The following is an 18231-nucleotide window of genomic DNA, read 5'->3' as shown; positions in this document are numbered from 1 at the left end:
TTCCAAACGTTACCACACCAGTAACCATAAACTTTTACAAGAAATGCAAATTAGGAGGAACAGTTTCATAGAAAGGTACAGCACAGAAACAGGCCCATCACATATCTGCCTGCATCTATGTGATCCATATCCCTCCATATTCATGTACCCATCCAAAAGTCTCCTAAACGTCATCAAGGTAACTGCCTCCACCACCACTCCAGAGGGAGAGATGGAGAGAGAGAGAGAGACAGAGAGAGGCAAAGAAAGAGAGACAGATAGAGGCGGGGCAGCTGCATTGGGGGTTTCCAGGAGGCGGGGAGAGCGCTTGTCGTACGTTGTGCGACTGCCTGTGTGTGCCTGTGAGTGAGTGCGGAAGTTGAGTGTGAGCGGCAGCGGCGGGGCCCGGGGACGGGGCAGGTGAGTCGGGGTTCGGGGTCTGCGGCAGCGGCGGGGCCAGGGTGAGGTCGCACCGGGAGCGGGGTTTCCAGTCGCCGGGACCCGCTGTCCGGGGCTGTCCCGGGGCACGGAGGGCGATGCCGGAGCGGGGAGGGGGAAGCTACAGGAAGCGGTGGCGGCGGCGGCGGCGGCGGAGTGAGCGAATGTTGCCAACACTGGCCAACACCGTTACAGCCATTACTGACACAACATTTGTAACAATGTACTCACACTCACACATTCACTCTTTCTCTCACACACACTCACTCTCTCACACACACTCACTCTCACACACACACTCACTCTCACTCACACACACTCACTCACTCCCCCTCCTCACTCCTGTCATTCACCCACCCAGTCACTCACTCACTAACTTCCCCACACTCACTCACTCACTCTCTCCCCGCCTCACTCACATAAAATCACTCTCACACAGGCACACACACACACACACACACACTCATACCTTCAGATAAAATCACGGATTTACACATAAACATACCATCAGACACACATAATCACACACAAACATACACATATGCGCACAACCACATACACACACATATATTCACATGTGTACACAGAATCACATACACACTTATACATACAAACATGCACGCACAATCACATACATGCACACACACACAAACATGCACAGACACACACATTTACACACACAATCACATACACACATTAGGTGCGGCATGGGTGGCGCAGCGGTACAGTTGCTGCCTTACAGTGCCGGGTTCGATCCGGACTACGGGCGCAGTCTGTACGGAGTTTGTACGTTCTCCCGTGTCCGGGGTGGGTTTTCTCCGCGGATTCTGTGGGCCAAAGGGCCTGTTTCCTTGCTGTATCTTTAAACACTCACACACAAATACACACAATCACATGCAAACAAACATACATACACATACACACATGAACATACCATCACATATACAGACACTCACATACACACAAACATCGATACCACATTCATTCACATAGGTACAATCACACAGACACAATCACACCTACACCCACAAAGGACATTTATTTGTCACGTACACCAATTGGTGTAATGAAATTTGTCTTGCCATGCAGCACACAGATAAAGATAAGACACATTAAAGAATTGAACAATAAACATAAAAAACATCCCCCCACAATGTTTCCCATTATGAGGGAAGGCACAAAGTCCAGTCCCCATCCCCATGTCCACCCATAGTCGGGCCTATTGAGGCCTCCGCAGTCGCCGCTGCGACGGCCCGATGTTCCAGGCCGTTCTCACCGGGCGATGCTGCTCCGGCGTCGGGAGAACCCTCCGGAAACGGGAGAACACAAACACGCGCACACACTGGCGCCTACAAACTTTCACTGTTGTACACTTTCACGGTCTTACACGCTTATGTGTACTCTCACATAAACATAGACACATGCATTCACAAACACATACACCCACAAACATACATGCACAAACACACACGCGGACACTTAAATGCACAAGCCGTGCACACACGTGTCGCATACATGCACTCATGCACTCACACGCACGCACACAAAGACACACGCTCTGCCACAAGTGGACACACTCACTCGCACACACATACTCACACCACTAGTGGACACACTCACTAGCGCACACACTCACACCACTTCTTTCCCACAGCTATCAGGCCTTTGAACACTACGAACACCAACTAAACCACGAACTGGGCCGGCATGGTGGCGCAGCGGTAGAGTCGCTGCTTCACAGCGCCAGAGACCCGGGTTCGATCCCGACTACGGGTGTTGCGTGTACGGAGTTTGCACGTTCTCCCTCTGACTGCGGGTTTTCTCCGGGTGCTCCGGTTTCCTTCCACGCTCCAAACATGTACAGGTTTGTAGGTTAATTGGCTTGGTACAAATGTAAATTATCCCTGGTGTGTGTAGGATAGTGTTGGTGTGCGGGGATCGCTGGTCGGTGCGGACTTGGTGGGCCGGAAGGCCTGTTTCCGCGCTGTGTCTCTAAACTAGACTATAAACTGCCTTGGTTGCAACTAGGAACTTTGGGCTTGGATTTGCTTTTAGATTTACTTTGTTTATCGTACATATCTATTGTACATATCTATTGAAGTATGTAGTTTGTTGTCACATGTACCGAGGTACAGTGAAAAGCTTTCATTGCGTGCTAACCAGTCAACAGGAAAACTATACCTGATTGCAATTGAGCCGTCCAGTGTACAGATACAGGATAAAGTGAATAACATTTAATGCAAAATAAAATCCAGTAAAGTCCGATTAAAGATAGTGCGAGGGTCACCAATGAGGTAGATAGTAGCTCAGGGCTGCTCTCCGGTTGTGGTAGGATGGTTCAGTTACCTGAACACAGCTGGGAAGAAACTGTCCCTGAATCTGGAGGTGTGCGGTGTCACACTTCTGTACCTCTTGCCCGATGGGAGAAGAGGGAGTGACCGGGGTGAGACTGGTCCTTGATGATGCTGCTGGCCTTGCCGAGGCAGCGTGAGGTGTAGACGGAGTCAACGGAAGGAAGGTTGGTTTGTGCGATGGTCTGGGCTGCGTCCACAATTCTGAATGAATGAATAAATGAATAAGTTTATTTGCCAAATATTCACATACAAGGAATTTGCCTTGGTGCTCCGCCAGCAAGTGACATCACGACATACAGTGAGGAATGACGCATAAAACATTAAACATTAATAATAAAACATTTATGATTAAACATGTGAATTACATAAAATACCAGAGCAAAAGGAGGCTACAGATTTTTGGTTATTGTGTAGAGCTACTACTCGTGGATAAAAACAGTTTTTATGTCTGGCTGTGGCAGCTTTGACAGTCCGGAGTCGCCCTCCAGAGGGAAGTGATTCAAAGAGTTTGTGGCCAGGGTGTGAGGGGTCAGAGATGATCTTGCCCGCTCGCTTCCTGGCCCTTGCAGGAATGGAGGGGGGGGGGGAAAGGTTGCAGCCAACGACCTTCTCAGCTGATCGGACGATTCGCTGCAGCCTCTGGATGTCGTGCTTGGTGGCTGAGCTAAACCAGACCATAATGGAGACTCTATGATGGCCTGGACTCTAAACTAAAGCATCGTTCTCTGTCTTGCAACAGGTACTAAAGCCACCCAGGTGCGAGGAAAGGAATGTCCGGAACAGCCATGTCTTTAGATGAGATCTACATTGATTCCAAAGAGCTGATTGAGAAGCGGCTCTTGGGCGGCGGGGGATATGGTATGGTCTCGCTGTGCCACAGGAAAGATCACGGGCTCGTGGTTTTAAAGACAGTCTACACAGGCCCGCAGCGCATGGAGTAAGTAGATCATCACCCCACGGCTCAATCTCCGCCCGCTCTCCACTCCGGGACCTCCCTGGTCCATTCAAGTTCAAGTTCAAATGTATTTGTCACATGCACCATAAGGTGCAGTGAAATGTAATTTACCATGCTGCATTAAAATTTAAAAAGGACACAATACACAACATAATTCAACAGACATCCACCACAGCATTCTTCACTGTGGTGGAAGGCAATACAGTTCATACAGTGCTCCTCCCTTGTTCACTCGTGGTCGGGGCCCTGACCCTCTGTAGTCACCGCTATTGATGGCCCGATGTACAGGCCCCTCTGGTTGGGATGGTCGGAACAGGTCGAGCACACACCACGGCCCGGAGGCGCTGTTACAAGCTGCCTCCGCCCACGTTCTGGTTATCTTTTTTTATTTCGTTATGTTTAGTGTTTTTTGGGTTTTTTTTAGGTTTTTTTCAGTATTTTACGTGGGGGGATGTGGGTAGGGTAAGGGGGGAACCGTCCTTCAGTCACTATTACCTGAGTCGTGCACTGTCCCACCCCCCCCCCTCGCGGCCTACCAACTGGATTGGCGCGGCCTTTCCTGCCGGGACCGGACCAGAGCTTCAGCAGCTGCGGTGCTGCGCTCGATACATCGCGGAGCAGACGAGGCCTTACCTGGGATCGCTGCTTGGAGCTCCGGAGTGTTGGGCCGCTGCTCCAACATCGCGGAGCTCCCAATGCGGGCGGCACTGACTTTAACATCGCGGTGTCCCGGGACCCTTTGCCGGGGGTCGCCAGCGCAAATCTCCGCCCAGCGCGGCCTGTGGACATCGGGAGCCGAGGACTCCGGTGGAAGGTGGCCGATTCACAGGTCCGGGCTGCTGAGGATGTTCTCCCGTTTGACATCGGGGTCCCATCGTTCCCGGCGAGAGGACCTGAACATCGGGCGACTGCGGGGGGCTCGGGAGGCCCCGACCACGGGTGAACATTGGGGAACATCGGCGAGGAGGTTGACTGGACTTTGGTTCCTTCCCTCACAGTGAGGAACTTTGGTGCCGCTGTGGGGATGTTTGTGTTGCGGACTACTGTGTTCTGTGTTTTTGTGTTTTTTAAATTTTATTTTTTGTATGACTAAGGGAAAAAAATGTTGTTGTCTCTTAATTGAAGACAATGACAATAAAATAAAATAAAATCAAATCAGCTCCCCAATCGGCCACCTCCTCCTCCTTACGGGAACATTATCTCTCCTCCTTACTGGAACATAGATCAACCCAGCCTTTCAACACCTGCCACATGCCATATGTTGACACCCTAAAAAATAACATCTATTGGCTTTTAGATCGGCAGGGAATGAATCATGTACAGGCAGATTAAATTAATTTGTATCTTGGCTCCGTGTTCGGTACGGGCATTGAAGGCTGAAGGGCCTGGTCCCGTACTCTGTTCCGTTTAGTTTATTGTCACGTGTACCGAGGTACATCGAAAAGCTTTTGTTGCTTGCTAACCAGTCAGAGGAAAGACAATACATGATTACAATCGAGCCGTTTCCAGCGTATATATACGATAAAGCAATAATGTTTAATGCAAGGTAAGGCCAGCAAGGTCCGATCAAGGATAGGTCGAGGGTCACCAAAAAGGTGGATAGTAGTTCAGGACTGTTCTCTGGTTGTGGTAGGATGGTTCAGTTGCCTGATAACAGCTGGGAAGAAACTGTCCCTGAATCTGGAGGTGTGCGTTTTCACACTTCTGTACCTCTTGCCTGATGGCAGAGGGGAGAAGAGGGAGTGACCAGGGTGCGACTCGTCCTTGATGATGCTGCTGGCCTTGCCGAGGCAGCGTGAGGTGTAGATGGTCAATGGAAGGGATGTTGGTTTGTGCGATGGTCTGGGCTGCATCTACAATTCGCTGCAATTTCTTGCGGTCTTGGATGGAGCTGTTCGCAAACCAAGCTGTGATGCACTTCTATTAAATGCTTCCTATGATGCATCTGTAGAAGTTGGTGAGAGTTGTTGGGGACATGCTGAACTTCCTAAGCCTTCTAAGGAAGTAGGGTTAGGCTGCACTGTTCAATCTTCTCAATAGATGGCCCAGTGTTGTTGACAATATCTATTTCTATCAGGTCTCTTTTCATGTTTAGTTCAAAGGAATTTTAATTCACTTTTGTAGGTCATAGAGTCACAGTGTGGAAACTTCGGCCCAACTTGTCCACACCGGCCAACATGTCCCACCTGCCTGCACTTGGTCCATATCCCTCCAAACCTGTCCATGTACATGTCTAACTGTTTCTTAAACGATGGGATAGTCCCAGCCTCAACTACCTCTTCTGGCAGCTTGTTCCACACACCCACCCTCAGATTCCCACCCTCAGATTCCTATTAAATCCTCTCCCCTTCACCTTGAACCCATGTCCTCTGGTCCTCGATTCTACTAATCTGGGCAAAACTCTCTGCATCTACCCGATCTATTCCTCTCATGATTTTGTACACCTCTATAAGATCACCCCTCATCCTCCTGCGCTCCATGGAATAGAGACCCAGCCTACTCAACCTCTCCCTATAGCTCACACCCTCTAGTCCTGGCAACATCCTCGTAAATCTTCTCTGAACCCTTTCAAGCTTGACAATATCTTTCCAAGAAACATGGTGCCCAGAACTGAACACAATATTCTAAATGAGGTCTCACCAACGTCTTATACAACTGCAACATGACCTCCCAACTTCTATACTCAATACTCTGACTGATGAAGGCCAAAGTGCCAAAAGCCTTTTTGACCACCTTATCTACCTGTGACTCGACCTTCAAGGAACCATGCACCTGTACTCCTAGATCCCTCTGCTCTACAACACTACCAACACTGGCCGACCATTCACTGTGTAGGACAATAGACAAAAGGTGCAGGAGTAGGCCATTCGGCCTTTCGAACCAGCACCGCCATTCTATGTGATCATGGCTGATCATCCACATTCAGTACGCCGTTCCTGCCTTCTCCCCATATCCCCTGACTCGTCTATCTTTAAGAGCTCTATCTAAATTTCTCTTGAAAGCATCCAGAGAATTGACCTCCACTGCCTTCTGAGGCAGAGAATTTCACAGATTCACAACTCCATGGGTGAAAAAGTTTTTCCTTATCTCTGTTCTAAATGGCCTGCCCCTTATTCTTAAACTGTGGCCCCTGGTTCTGGACTCCCCCAATATTGGGAATATGTTTCCTGCCTCTAGCGTGCCCAATGCCTTAATAATCTTATATGTTTCAATAAGATCCCCTCACATCCTTCTAAATCCCACAGTATACAAGCCCAGCCGCACCATTCTATCAGCATATGACAGTCCCGCCATCCCGGGAATTAACCTGGTGAACCTACGCTGCACTCCCTCAATAGCAAGAATGTCCTTCCTCAAATTTAGAGACCAAAACTGCACACGATACTCCAGGTGTGGTCTCACTAGGGCCCGACAACTGCAGAAGGACCTCTTTAGGGCGTCCTGCACTTGTTTGACGACCCAATATGCAACACCTCACATTTCTCTGTGTTATATTCCAGGTTCAATGGATCCCTGCTCGATGAAGGGAAAATGATGCATAAGTTGAATCACGAGCGGGTTATAAAGTTGATTGGAATAATTTTAGAAGATGGCAATTACTCGTTGGTCATGGAGTTCATGGTGAATGGGAATCTGCTGCAGCTTCTAAAGAGTGTAAGTGTTCAATGACGTACCGTCATGTCAAGAAGGGTGCATCAATATCATATCAATATCAATGGTACTTTACAGAGTGGATCGACTGGGCTTATACTCACTGGAATTTAGAAGGATGAGAGGGATTCATATAGAAACATATACAATTTTTAAGGGATTGGACAGGCTAGATGCAGGAAAAATGTTCCCCATGTTGGGGGAGTCCAGACCAGGGGTCACAGTTTAAGAATAAGGGGTAGGCCATTCAGGACTGAGATGAGGAGAAACGTTTTCAGCATGAATCGTGGAATCCTTTAGAAAATAGACAATAGGAGCAGGCGTGGGCCATTCGGCCCTTCGAGCCAACACCGCCATTCAATGTGATCATGGCTGATCATCCCCAATCAGTGCCACAGAAGGCAGTGGAGGCCAATTCACCGGATGATTTCAAGAGAGAGTTAGATTTAGCTCTTAAGGAGTAAAGGAATCAAGGGATATGGGGAAACAAGCAGGAACGGGGTATTGATTGGGGATGATCAGCCATGGTCATTTTGAATGGCGGTGCTGGCACGAAGGGCTGAATGGCCTACTGCTGCACCTATTTTCTATGTTTGTTTTCACATGTACCGAGAGTACGGTGAAATTCCATTTTTGTACACAGTTCAGTAAATGGCACAATCATACTTACGTACAAGACACTGGTTTGAACCGAAGATAAACACAAAATGCTGGAGTAACTCAGCGGGACAGGCAGCATCTCTGGAGAGAAGGAATGGGTGACGTTTTGGGTCGAGACTGATTATCAGGGGAAAGGGAAACGATAGATATAGACGGTGATGTAGAGAGATAAAGAACAAATGAATGATAGATGTGCATAAAAAGTAATGATGATAAAGGAGACAGGCCAGTGTTAGCTGTTTGCTGGGTGATAGCGAGAAGCTGGTGTGACTTGAGTGGGGGAGGGATAGAGAGAGAGGGAATGCCAGGGTTAGAGTACTTGATGTTGGAGTAATCAATATTCATGCCACTGGGCTGTAAGCTGCCCAAGCAAAATAGGAGATGCTGTTCCTCCAATTTGCGTTTAGCCTCACTCTGACAATGGAGGAGGCCCAGGACAGAAAGGTCAGTGTGGGAATGGGAAGGAGAATTAAAGTGTTTGGCAACCGAGAGATCAGGTAGTTCCAGTAGACCGACAGTGCTAGAACGGTGGCGCAGCGGTAGAGTCGCTGCCTCACAGCGCCAGAGACCCGGGTTCCATCCTGTCCACGGTTGCTGGCTGTACGGAGTTTGTACATTCTCCCCGTGACCTGCGTGGGTTTTCTCCGAGATCTTCCGTTTCTTCCCGCCCTCCAAAGACGTGCAGGTTTGTAGGTTAGTTGGCAGGGCCCCTTGGAGCGGTGGCCTGTCTAACAGAGGCCCAGGCTGCTGCAGGGCGTCCAGCGGTCCACTCCACTCCACCCACAGCTAGCTCGATCCAAACACACTCACCCACGAACACCCCGCCCCCCGTCTCACGCGCCCACCGCTCGCACTCCGTGTTGTATAACAGTTTAGTCTATTGTCACGTGTACAGAGGTAAAGTGAAAAGCTTTTGTCACGTGCTAACCAGTCAACGGAAAGACAATACATGATTACAATCGAGCCATTTATTCTACAGATACAAGCTAAGGAAATAACATTTAGTGCAAGGTAAAGCCAGTAAAGTCTAATCAAGGGAAGTCCAAGGGTCACCAATGAGGTAGATAGCAGGACAGCTCTCTAGTTGGTGAGAGGACGGTTCAGTTGCCTGATAACAGCTGGGAAGAAACTGTCCCTGAATCTGGAGGTGTGCGTTTTCACACTTCTGTACCTCTTGCCTGATGGGACTGGGGAGAAGAGGGAGTGGCCAGGGTGCGACTGGTCCTTGATGATGCTGCTGGCCTTGCCGAGGCAGTGTGAGGTGTAGATGGAGTCAATGGAAGGGAGGTTGGTTGGTGAGATGGTCTGGTCTTGTGGTCTTGGATGGAGTGAGACCATAAGTTCCTTTACCTTGAAAATCTGCACAAATTGTAACATTGCGTGTTGTTCAAAGATGCAAGGTAGCATTTAATTATCGAGTGATCTATGTACTCTCTGCCTCTCAAACTCCAAACATTTTTGGTGGACACAAAAGTCAATAGACAATAGGTGCAGGAGTAGGCCATTCGGCCCTTTGAGCCAACACCGCCATTCAATGTGATCATGGCTGATCATCCCCAATCAGTACCCCGTTCCTGCCTTCTCCCAATATCCCCTGACTCCGCTATCTTTAAGAGCCCTATCTAACTCTCTCTTGAAACTATACAGAGAACCTGCCTCCACCGCCCTCTGAGGCAGAGAATTCCACAGACTCACAACTCAAAAGTGTTTCCTCGTCTCCGTTCTAAATGGCTTACCCCTTATTCTTAAACTGTGGCCCCTGGTTCTGGACTCCCCCAACGTCGGGAACATGTTTCCTGCCTCTAGCGTGTCCAAACCTTGAACAATCTTATATGTTTCAATAAGATTCCCTCTCATCCTTCTAAACTCCAGAGTGTACAAGCCCAGCCGCTCCATTCTCTCAGCATAATACAGTCCCGCCACACCGGGAATTAACCTTGTAAACCTACGCTGCACTACCTCAATAGCAAGAATGCCCTTCCTCAAATTAGGGGGCCAAAACTGCACACAATACTCCAGGTGTGGTCTCACTAGGGCTTTGTACAACTGCAGAAGGACCTCTTTGTTCCTGTACTCGACTCCTCTTGTTATAAAGGCCAACATGCCATTCGCTTTCTTCACTGCCTGCTATATCTGCATGCTTACTTTCATAGACTGATGAACAAGGACCCCCAGATCCCGTTGTTCTTCCCCTTTTCCCAACTTTGCTAATGTTACTTTGAATCTCTTCATCCAAATCATTGATATATATTGTAAATTTCTGAGGTCCCAGCACCGAGCCTTGCTGTACCCCACTAGTCACTGCCTGCCATTCTGAAAGGGACCCGTTAATCCCTACTCTTTGCTTCCTGTCTGCCAACCACTTCTCTATCCATGTCAGCACTCTACCCCCAATACCATGTGCCCTAATTATGCCCACTCATCTCATATGTTGGACCTTATCAAAGGCTTTCTGAAAGTCCAGGTACACTACATCCACTGGCTCTCCCTTGTCCATTTTCCTAGTTGCATCCTCAAAAAATTCCAGAAGATTAGTCAAGCATGATTTCCCCTTCGTAAATCCGTGCTGTCTCGGACCGATCCTGTTACTGCTATGCAAATGTGCGGTTATTTCATCTTTTATAATTGACTCCAGCATCTTCCCCACCACCGATGTCAGGCTAACTGGTCTATAATTCCCTCTCTAGTTTTTTCTCTCCCGCCTTTCTTAAAAAGTGGGATAACATTAGTTACCCTCCAAACCACAGGAACTGTTCCTGAGTCTATAGAACATTGGAAAATTATCACCAATTCATCCACGATTTCTAGAGCCACTTCCTTAAGTACCCTGGGATGCAGACCATCAGGCCCTGGGGATTTATTAGCCTTCAGTCCCATCCATCCATCCAACACCATTTCCTGCCTAATGTGGATTTCCTTCACTGCATATGTCACCCCAGATCTCCTGTTTTTCTTTAAACATTACCCAATCCTCTTGCTTCCCGTTCATCTTTGCTACATTGTACTTCTTCGCTTTAATTTTTATACTGTCCCTGGCGTCCCTTGTCAGCCATGGTCGTCCCTTTCTCCCCTTGGAATCTTTCTTCTTCCTAGGAATGAACTGATCCTGCACCTTCCGTATTATTCCTAGAAACACCTGCCATTTTTTGTTCCTTTGTCATCCCTGCTAGTGTATCTTTCCAGTCAAATTTGGCCAGCTCCTCCCTCATGGCCCCATAGTCCCCTTTATTCAACTGCAACACTGACACCTCCGATCTACCCTTCTCCCTCTCCAATTGCAGATTAAACCTGACCATATTATGGTCACTGCCTCCTAATGGCTCATTAACCTCGAGGTCCTTTATCAAATCCGGTTCATTACATAACACTAAATCCAGAATTGCCTTCTCCCTGGTAGGCTACAATACAAGCTGTTCAAAGAATCCATCACGAAGGCACTCTACAAAGTCCATTTCTTGGGGTCCAATACAAACCTGATTTTCCCAGTCTACCTACATGTTGAAATCTCCCATAACAACCACAGCATTACTTTTACTACATGCCAATTTTAACTCCTGGTTCAACTTGCGCCCTAGGTCCATGCTACTGTTTGGGGGTCTGTAGATTAGTCCCATTAGGGTCTTTTTACCCTTACAATTCCTTAGTTCTATCCATGCTGACTCCACATCTCCTGTTTCAATGTCACCCCTTGCCTGAATTTCATTCCTCACCAACAGGGCAACCCCACCCCCTCTGCCCACCTGTCTGTCTTTTCGATAGTAGGTATACCCTTGAATATTCAGTTCCCAGCCCTGGCCCTCATGCAACCATGTCTCAGTAATTCCCACAACATCATACTTGCCAGTTTCTAACTGAGCCTCAAGCTCGTCCACTTTATTCCTTATACTTCGCGCATTCATATACAACACTTTGACCTCCGTATTCACTTCCCCCCTCGCTTTCTTTCCCCTTTTCTTCCCCTTTTCTCAAGCTTTCCTTTCTTTTTCCAGGTAACCATTCCGTTATCAGTCAAAGGAAGAATAATTCTGGAAATCATCGAAGGGATGACTTATTTACACTACATGCATATTGTTCACAAGGACCTGAAGCCTGAAAACATCTTGGTTGATGCCAACTTTCACATCAAGGTAAAATACTATGTGTAGGAAGGAACTGTAGATGCTGGTTTAAACCGAAGATAGACATAAAATGCTGGAGTAACTCAGCGGGATAGGCGAGAAGGAACGGGTGACGTTTCTGAAGAAGGGTCTTGACGAGAAACATCACCCGTTCCTTCTCGCCAGAGATGCTGCCGGTCCCGCTGAGTTACTCCAGCATTTTGTGTCTATCATCGGTGTAAACTGGTGTCTGCAGTTCCTTCCTAAACACTCTTGGCTCTTGGCGCCTGCCTGTCCTTGCCTTTAGATCGCGGATCTCGGCGTGTCGATCTTCAAGACCTGGAGTCAGCTGACGACGGAGGAGCTGAAGAGGAGGCGCCAGATGAGCTCGAAGCTGCAGAATAACGCAGGCACCCTGGCGTACCTGGCCCCCGAGCACCTGGTGTCCCTCAAAACCAAAGCCACCGAGAAGTCCGACGTGTACAGCTTCTCCATCGTGGTGTGGGTCATCCTCTCCAACAGGGAACCCTACGAACGTGAGTCCAACCTCCGTCACAGGCTGAAGCTGGAGAGATTTATACACAAAGACAATTGACAATAGGTGCAGGAGTAGGCCATTCGGCCCTTCGAGCCAACACTGCCATTCAATATGATCATGGCTGATCATCTAAAATCAGTACCCCGTTCCTGCCTCCTCCCCATATCCCCTGACTCCGCTATCTTTAAAAGCCCTATCTAGCTCTCTCTTGAAAGTATCCAGAGAACCGGCCTCCACCGCCCTCTGAGGCAGAGAATTCCACAGACTCACCACTCTCTGTGAGAAAAAGTGTTTCTTCGTCTCCATTCTAAATGGCTTACCCCTTATTCTTAAACTGTGTGTGGTCCCTGGTTCTGGACTCCCCCAACATCAGGAACATGTTTCCTGCCTCTAGCATGTCCAAACCCTTAACAGTCTTATATGTTTCAATAAGATCCCCTCTCATACTTCTAAACTCCAGAGTGTACAAGCCCAGCCGCTCCATTCTCTCAGCACATGATAATCCCGCCATCCCGGGAATTAACCTTATTAAACCTTTATATAATTGTGAGATTATCCACTTTGGTGGCAAAAACAGGAAAGTGGACTATTATCTGAACGGTGGCCGATTTGGAAAAGGGGAGATGCAACGAGACCTGGGTGTCATGGTACACCAGTCATTGAAAGTAGGCATGCAGGTGCAGCAGGCAGTGAAGAAAGCGAATGGTATGTTAGCATTCATAGCAAAAGGATTTGAGTATAGGAGCAGGGAGGTTCTACTGCAGTTGTACAGAGTCTTGGTGAGACCACACCTGGAGTATTGCGTACAGGTTTGGTCTCCTAATCTGAGGAAAGACATTCTTGGCATAGAGGGAGTACAGAGAAGGTTCACCAGACTGATTCCTGGGATGTCAGGACTTTCATATGAAGAAAGACTGGATAGACTCGGCTTGTACTCGCTAGAATTTAGAAGATTGAGGGGGGATCTTATAGAAACTTACAAAATTCTTAAGGGGTTGGACAGGCTAGATGCAGGAAGATTGTTCCCGATGTTGGGGATGTCCAGAACAAGGGGTCACAGTTTAAGGATAAGGGGGTTATCTTTTAGGACCGAGATGTGAAAAAAAATTTCACACAGAGAGTGGTGAATCTCTGGAATTCTCTGCCACAGAAGGTAGTTGAGGCCAGTTCATTGGCTATATTTAAGAGGGCGTTAGATGTGGCCCTTGTGGCTAAAGGTATCAGGGGGTATGGAGAGAAGGCAGGTACAGGATACCGAGTTGGATGATCAGCCATGATCATATTGAATGGCGGTGCAGGCTCGAAGGGCCAAATGGCCTACTCCTGCACCTATTTTCTATGTTTCTATGTAAACCTACACTGCACTCCCTCGATAGCAAGAATGTCCTTCCTCAAATTTGGGGACCAAAACTGCCCACAATACTCCAGGTGTGGTCTCACTAGACTCAGTGGTCTGCTCTGCGCATACTGTACAAACCCAGGGAGACTGTGTTTATGTGTGGCAATGGTCTTTGCAGATCTTTTTCACTGTACCTGGTACAGGTGACAATAACAAGACCATTGAGCAATGAACATGAGTCCAACCTCAACCACAGGTTTAAGGTGAAGGGGGAAAGATTTAATAGGAATACGAGGGGCAACCTTTTCACACAAAGGTTGGTGGGTGTATGGAACGAGCTGCCAGAGGAGGTAGTTGAGGTCTCTTCGGCATAATAACTCTGGCACTATGACACTATCACAGGGAATAGAGGGATATGGATGACATGCAGGCAGAGAGATTAGTTTAAAATAGCATCATGTTTAACACATTATGGGCCGAAGGGCCTGCTACAGTGCTGTACTGTTTTATGTTCTGTATTTTCATGTCCATCAGTCATTGGAGCCCGTAGGCCATTCGGCCCATCATGTGTACGCCATTCACGCGTGGCTAATCTTACCCAATTCTCCTGCCTTCTCCCCCTGACCTTTTAAAGTCTTTTACCCAGAGTAGGGGAATCGAGAACCAGAGGACATAGGTTCAAGGTGAAGGGGAAAAGATTTAATTGGAATCCGAGGGGGTAACATTTTCCACACAGAGGGTGTGTGGAACAAGCTGCCGGAGGAGGAAGTTGAGGCTGGGACTATTCCAACATTTAAGAAACAGTTAGACAGGTACATGGATAGGACAGGTTTGGAGGGATATGGGCCGAGGGCAGGCAGGTGGGCCTAGTGTAGCTGGGACATTGTTGGGCAAGTTGGGCCGACGGGCATGTTTCCACGCTGTATCTATGACTCTATGACCCTCGCTAATCACGGTGGCGCAGCAGTAGAGTTGCTGCCTTACAGCGCCAAAGATCCGGGTTCGACCCTGACTGTGGGTGCTGTCTGTACGGAGTTTGTATCTTCACCCTGTGACCTGCGTGGGTTTTCTCCAGGTGCTCCGGTTTCCTCCCACAGTCCAAAGACGTGCAGGTTTGTAGTTTAATTGAATTCGATAAAATTGTAAATTATCCCTAGTGTGTAGGATAGCTGGTGATCGCTGGTCGGCGCGGACTCGGCGGGCTGAAGAGCCTGTTTCCACGCTGTTTCTCTAAACTAAACTAAATGTGAAGGAAGGAACTGCAGGTGCTGGTTTAAACCGAAAATAGACACAAAAAGCTGGAGTATCTCAGTGGGACAGGCAGCATCTCTGGAGAGAAGGAATGGGTGACGTTTCAGGTCGAGACCCATCAGACTGAGAGTCGGGGGAAGGGGAAACGGGAGAGATAGACGGTGATGTAGAGAGATATAGAACAAATGAATGAAACATATGCAAAAAAGTTATGATGATAAAGGAAACGGGCCATCGTTACCTTTATCATCGTTATTTTTTTGCATATCTTTCATTCATGGTTCTATATCTTTCCACATCACCTTCTGTATCTCCCATTCCCCTTCCCCCGACTCTCAGTCTGAAGGGTCTTGACCCGAAACGTCACCTATCCATGTTCTCCACAGATGCTGCCTGACCCACTGAGTTACTCCAGCACTCTGTGAAACGTCACCTATCCATGTTCTCCACAGATGCTGCCTGACCCGCTGAGTTACTCCAGCACTTTGTCCCGCATCTATCTTCGGATTGAACCAGCACCTGCAGTTTCTTCCTGCACATGAAACCTGTCCATGTCTGAACTTGATGTTGTGTGTTCGCAGATGCGGTGAACGATACCCAGGTCATGCACCTGGTCCAGAACGGAGATCGTCCGGACCTGGAGCTCATCCCCAAAGAGGTTCCTGAAGTGCTTGGCTCTCTGATGCAGCAGTGTTGGGAGAAGCAGCCTGCGATCAGGCTGACCTTTACAGGTGGGCAGTGCACTGACCGCTGGGTAAGGTCATGTGATAGCAGCAGAATTAGGCCATTCAGCCCATCAAGCCGTCTCCGCCATTCAATCATGGCTGATCTATCTCTCTCCTAACCTAATTCTCCTGCCTTCTCCCCATAACCCCTGACACCCGTACTAATCAAGAATCTATCTATCTCTGCCTTAAAAATATCCACTGACGTGGCCTCCACCGCCTTCTGTGGCAATGAATCCCACAGATTCACCACCCTCTAATTCTGTCCTTTAATTCTGAGGCTATGACCTCTGGTCCTAGATGCTCCCACTAATGGAAACGCCCTCTCCACGGCTACCTGGCCGATCTCAGGCCCGGACAAACAAAGCTGCCTCCGTCGTCGACCTTCACCGCTTTCCCCAATGCCACCGCTGCCGCCGACCCTCACCGCCTCCCCGGCCCTCCGCTGACCGGAACTCCCTACGCTTCACCGCTGACCCGGACTCCAGTCCCCCGCGGGCCTCCACCCGCGAATCCGCCGACCCTCGCCTCTCCACCGCCCACCAGCTCCGCAGCCGTCGCTTTACCTGAGTCCCAGGCTCAGCACCAGGCCCACGGTCTCCACGATGCAGACTCCCACACCACATTGGGGGGGGGGGGGGTGTGTGTGTGTGTGTGTGTGTGTGTGTGTGTGTGTGTGTGTGTGTGTGTGTGTGCGCGCGCGCCCACGGTCGTGCCAGGGCGCGAGGGCCTGAGCTCTGGCGATTGTGCAGGCTGGCATGAGGGGCACCGTATAAAGGAGTATACGGTAACTAGGCGAATAGATGGGGGTGAATGCACACCCACTCGCTTGCCCAGAGTAGGGCAATCAAGTACCAGACGACATAGGTTTCAGGTGAGAGGGGAAAGATTTAATAGGAACCTGGGGGACAATTTTTCCACACAGAGTACAGAATGAACTGCCAGAGGAGGTAGTTGTGGCAGAAAGTATAGCAACTTTTAAAAGATATTTGGACAGATACATGGATAGGACAGGTTTGGAGGGATATGGGCCAAATGCAGGCAAATGGGACGAATGTAGATGGGACATGTGGGCAAGTTGGGCCGAAGGGCCTGTTTCTCCGTGTGCTCTGGTTTCCTCCCACTTTCCAAAGACGTACAGATTTGTAGTTTAATTGGCTTCAGTAAAGATTGTAAATTGTATCTGGTGTATGTAGGATAGTGCTAGTGAATGGCGTGATCACTTCACGGGCCAAAGGGCCTGTTTCCGCGCTGTATCTCCAAACCAAACTCGAACAGTTGTTAACCAGTGTGGCTGGGGAATGTTGGCCGGTGTGGGCAAGTTGGGCCGAAGGGCCTGTTTCCACACTGTATCACTCTGTGACGACTACTAGTATTAAACATCAGGCCTTTCTGTTTCAGAGTGCAACCTGAAATTCCAACCATTTTATGAGCAAAACTTTCAGAGGTTTATTGATAAAGATGTGGAACGTTTGAGAGTAAGTATTGTCTCCAGAGTGCAAAGTCTCACATCCATACAATCATCAGGGGCGGCACAGTGGCCAGCGATAGCCAGAGATGTTGACGGCACTGGGTCTGTACTCACTGGAGTTTAGAAGGATGAGGGGAAACCTCATTGAAACTTTATCGAATAGTGAAAGGCCGGGATAGAGTGGATGTGGACAGGATGTTTCCACTGGTGGGAGGGTCTAGGACCAGAGGGCACAGCCTCAGAATTAAAGGACGTTAATAGATACATAGATATGTACATAGACAATAGGTGCAGGAGTAGGCCATTCAGCCCTTTGAGCCAGCACCGCCATTCAATGGTTGATCATCCACAATCAGTACCCTGTTCCTGCCTTCTCCAAAAAGAGATGTCGTCTACCAAAGGCGGGTATTTGCTGAATTGCTGGAATGTGACTTTCTGGTCATTGTGAGTAACCTGGAACTGTCTGTAGAATCATTCGTCCACACTCGATTCCGCTAGCCCTAAGAGCTCTATCTAACTCTCTTTTGAATGCAAGCAGGGAATCGGCCTCCACTGCCCTATGAGGCAGAAAATACCACAAATTCGCAACTATCTGTGAGAAATAGTGTTTCCTCGTCGCCGTTCTAAAGGGCCTACCCCTTATTCTTAAACTGTGGCCCCTGGTTCTGGACACCCCCAACATCGGGAACACGTTTCCTGCCTCTAGCGTGTCCAAACCCTTAATAATTTTATATTTGTCTATAAGATTCCCTCTCATCCTAAATTCCAGTGAA

The 18231-nt window shown here is 48.7% G+C and overlaps 1 protein-coding gene across 1 annotated transcript in view; it reads left to right on the top strand.

The window, feature by feature from the left end:
* Positions 1-311: 311 nt before the first annotated feature.
* Positions 312-18231, top strand: part of ripk1 (receptor interacting serine/threonine kinase 1) — a 38079-nt gene continuing 20159 nt past the window's right edge. The window contains exons 1-7 of the mRNA XM_033014704.1: positions 312-399; positions 3511-3708; positions 7227-7380; positions 12027-12164; positions 12442-12670; positions 15844-15993; positions 17389-17465. Of these exons, the coding sequence (XP_032870595.1) occupies positions 3542-3708; positions 7227-7380; positions 12027-12164; positions 12442-12670; positions 15844-15993; positions 17389-17465 (915 nt within the window). The 5' untranslated portion in view covers positions 312-399; positions 3511-3541. The remainder of the gene's footprint in view (positions 400-3510; positions 3709-7226; positions 7381-12026; positions 12165-12441; positions 12671-15843; positions 15994-17388; positions 17466-18231) is intronic.

The sequence above is a fragment of the Amblyraja radiata genome, chromosome 2, assembly GCF_010909765.2.
Source record: "Amblyraja radiata isolate CabotCenter1 chromosome 2, sAmbRad1.1.pri, whole genome shotgun sequence".
Taxonomy (NCBI): Eukaryota; Metazoa; Chordata; class Chondrichthyes; order Rajiformes; family Rajidae; genus Amblyraja; species Amblyraja radiata.
Note: the sequence above shows the minus strand (reverse complement) of the source record. Positions and strands in the feature narration are given on the sequence as shown.